Source organism: Palaemon carinicauda, chromosome 20 (assembly GCF_036898095.1).
Source record: "Palaemon carinicauda isolate YSFRI2023 chromosome 20, ASM3689809v2, whole genome shotgun sequence".
Classification (NCBI taxonomy): domain Eukaryota; kingdom Metazoa; phylum Arthropoda; class Malacostraca; order Decapoda; family Palaemonidae; genus Palaemon; species Palaemon carinicauda.
This window is the reverse complement of record NC_090744.1, coordinates 115,254,853-115,258,826: the sequence shown is the minus strand read 5'-3', so window position 1 is coordinate 115,258,826 and position 3,974 is coordinate 115,254,853. Positions and strand designations below refer to the sequence as shown.

The 3,974-nt window shown below is 37.3% G+C and overlaps 1 protein-coding gene across 1 annotated transcript in view; it reads right to left on the bottom strand.

The window, feature by feature from the left end:
• Positions 1 to 824: 824 nt before the first annotated feature.
• LOC137660090 (uncharacterized) overlaps positions 825 to 3,974 on the bottom strand; it is a 77,261-nt gene continuing 74,111 nt past the window's right edge. Inside the window, exons 41-43 of the mRNA XM_068394809.1 lie at positions 3,343 to 3,476; positions 2,296 to 2,541; positions 825 to 2,093 (exon numbers count right to left, since the gene is read on the bottom strand). Of these exons, the coding sequence (XP_068250910.1) occupies positions 1,797 to 2,093; positions 2,296 to 2,541; positions 3,343 to 3,476 (677 nt within the window). The 3' untranslated portion in view covers positions 825 to 1,796. The remainder of the gene's footprint in view (positions 2,094 to 2,295; positions 2,542 to 3,342; positions 3,477 to 3,974) is intronic.

Sequence of the window (3,974 nt, the reverse complement as noted above, 5' to 3'; positions counted from 1 at the left end):
GGAGTTTTGGGTGAACATATAGGTCTACCTGCTGAGTCATCAGCAGCAAGGGTGGAGAGGGGGGCTTGGGCGCTGATCACACACACACATATATATATATATAATGTATATATATATATATATATATATATATATAATATATATATATGTGTGTGTGTGTATTGGTCAGCGTCCTGCTGGTTAGGGTATTGTCACTGTCCCTTGTTTCTGTCATACATGAGTGGAAATTAAAACCTTTAATTGTTGGAGTGTGTTGTTTTAGACCCACCAGAAAGCTGCCCTGTTGCTTTTAAAGACTTCAGAATCTTACCATTTAAATAATCTTTCATGTAGGTTCCCTACAAGGGTTTTGGTATGATCTGTCTTCCATTTCTAATGGTAAGTTCCTAATAGCTGAAGTAGAAGCTAGTGATCTCGATTTTGATACATGGTTCACAAAATTCGGCATAAATATCCTGAACTTAGTCATGTCTTTGAAAATGCTGGTACCAATAACACCTGAGATGCCTCCTTAAGTCATGAGGTTAATCAAGAATCAGAATCTAATAGCCTTAAAAATATCCTTTTCTTTAATGCTTTGTTCTACTTGTTAGTCTATAGTCCATTTCTTTTATCGATGCAAATTTGCACCGACTCGCAGCGGTGCCCTTTTAGCTCGGTAAAGTTTCCTGATCGCTGATTGGTTGGACGAGATAATTCTAACCAATCAGCGTTCAGGAAACTTTTCCGAGCTAAAAGGGCACCGGGGCGAGTCGGTGCAAATCTGCCTCGATAAAAGAATATAGTAGGTTTGACATTTCCAGAGGTTTGAAGAAGACGCAACAGTATTTACAGAAAGTTTATTTTTTCATCTCATCACAACTTCCGGGAAAAATTAATAAAAAAAAAAATGATAAAAAATGATATAGTCACAGAAGAATATAGCCTCTGAAGTAGAGCTTCCTTTTTGAATGCTTATAAAAATAATATCTCCCAAAATTCTTCAAGAAAAAAATTATATTTAAACCATCTTTCAAGTTCAGCCTGCATAGTTACAGCGCAATTAAAAAAAAGTTACAAATTGTAGAGAAAACATATATACCATGGGAATATCAGAACCTGTTTATGTTATAAATATTTGCATTTTAATGCCCCACTTTTCATCATAAGTGATTATTAGTCGGCTTACATGCTACGGAATAAAAATATGTCTGAGTGGATTTACATTGGCATACTTTTATTTGAAACATTTTGAAGAGAAAACGAAGGTAAATCTACGTGATTATAGTGTTTGATGCTTGATTTTATTGACTCTACTGTTCATAAATTAGATTATAATTAACTTCAGAACTGATCTGCACATAGTTTATAAACCAGCTTAATCAAAAAAAGCATAATTCGGATCTGAGAGGAAATCGCAACTAGGACTACATGTGGGCAGTAGAGTCAGCTATCTGTTTGGCCGTTACACCTTCCCCAGTAGTTACAGAGTATGCTGAAAAGGGAAAATTTTTCGAGGTTCAATATTCGTTCCACGTAAGGCATTGGTCTTCTTCCCGTTGTTAAAAAGAGATGCCAGAAATAGAGAGAGGAAGATAATCACCCAAGCATGGCAAGGCTCGTCCTTTTTTTCAGCTGCGATAATCTTGAACGAGGTGGAAATGATATCGCTACGAATACAATGACAATAACTGAAGCATGTGGGAAATGAAAGTCGTCTACAATAGAGAAAGATCTTCGATGTCATCGGGATAAACTGTAGTTATGATGAATCTACGATGCGTGGTAACGCTCAGAACACGGTGCGTCTATAAGGTCTATTTTCTATAATCGTAGTAATCTGGGTAGTTGTATTCTTCCACTTCTTCACTTTCCTCACTTACTTCTTCTTCTTCTTCTTCTTCCTCTTCTGCCTCTGCCTGCTCCTCCTCCTCTTCCTCCACCTGTGGCTCTTCTTCCTCCTCTTGTTCTTGTGTTATTTCTGTCCGTCTCACTGGAGGGCGACTATCACCTTCGCTCTGGCTGTTGTCTCCTAGCTTGGCTAGTGCCGCGTTCTCCTCAATGAAGTCTTGTTTGAAAGTCCGTTTGATATTCTGAGCGACGTTGCCACTTTCCTGGTTTGAGAGAGAGAGAGAGAGAGAGAGAGAGAGAGAGAGAGAGAGAGAGAGAGAGAGAGAGAGAGAGAGAGCGATGAACATTAATGGAAATTTTAAGATATTATGATTCAGTATTGACAGATATTCTATACAATACTTATAGTCTCCGAGTAGCCATTTGTAAATAGCCCCTTGTCTACTAAATAACAGAAGATCTTACCTCTTCGTGGGTTCCAACAATCCGTCTAGTCATGGAAACGCTTTCTTGAGCAACAGGCTGGACTAACGGGACTGACACGCTCTGGACTTCCTGGACCTGAACAGCAGGCCATTCCTCGCCGCACTTCCTGCAGGAGATCTCAGCGTCCATCCCTTGTCTGAGGCATCGGCATTCCTGGCAATCAGGGGCGTGGCTGCTCTTCAAGACGCTCTGACCGACGACTCCCAGGAATTTCTTCTCGGCAACCTGTAGGGAGAAAGACGTTTAGGGTTGAGTCACATTATTGGTTCGGTGACACTCCAGTCTTCGGTCTAGATTAGATACTGCTCGCTCTCGGTCCAAATCAGCGTCTTAGCAAACTTATAACTATAAGGAAAGAGTATAATTGTATAGGAATATTGTTCAGTGATACTAGGAAATATATTTAGCGCCTGTTATTGTACATATTAATTTTTTTCTATCGTAACCGGAGCGAGACTGGAGCGAGAGCGGACCGGAGCGAGAGCGGACCGGAGGGAGAGCGGACCGGAGCGCTAGTGTGAAAATGCTTCCATTTGAAATCATGGGACAATATTTGACCGGACTGTGAATGGCCTTAGGGGGGGGGGGGTTCACTCAAAGGGGGTTCATATGCACTTATAATTAGTGGCTGGAAATTAAGTGGAGATTTATTTGTTTAAGGAAGGTTCTGATAAGAATGAAGGTACAGTCAATTGCACGGTACAGGCAGGCAGGCAGGCATTAGATGATTAGAACGACCTGTACTGAAGGTGCAGGTCACGGTGATTTTGTGCTTCTTTTAAATGGGAAAGAGGATATATATATATATATATATATATATATATATATATACATATACATATATATATATATATATATATATATATATATATATATATATATACATACATATATATATATATAAATGGAATGATTACAATTATAGGGTATAAAATACAATCTACTTCCATCCCTCTTTTCCTCCATATACCCGACTTTGCAATACGCCCATGACCAAAGAATGGTAGAGGAAGGAATAAAACTCACGGCGGATTTTGAGGTCCACTTATTGACATTGTAGACAGAGCCTCCGGATGTCTCAGCGGCCTGGAAGCAGGATGAGTCTTCTGGATCCTGGAAGAGCTTTCGCATATTCACGTTGCCTGTGAACTTCTTGGTGTCTGTTGACAAGAGGGAATCAAACAGTTAGTTTTTGTTGTGAATTACAATTATTCTTTGTGTATATTATATATATGTATATATATATATATATATATATATATATATATATATATATATAATGTACATAAATATATATATATATATATATATATATATATATATATGTACATATATATATATATATATATATATATATATATATATATATATATATATATATATATATATTCATCATCACCATCGTCAGCCGTAACTAGTCCGCTGCAGGACAAAGGCCTCAGACATGTCCCTTCACTCGCACCTGTTTATGGTCTTTCTACATAAACAAAAACACTTACACACACACACACACATATATATATATATTATATTTATATATATATATATATATATATATATATATATATATATATATATATATGTGTGTGTGTGTGTGTGTATGTGTGCGTATGTATATATATATACGAAAAATAGTAAAATTGATGAAAAATCTGTTA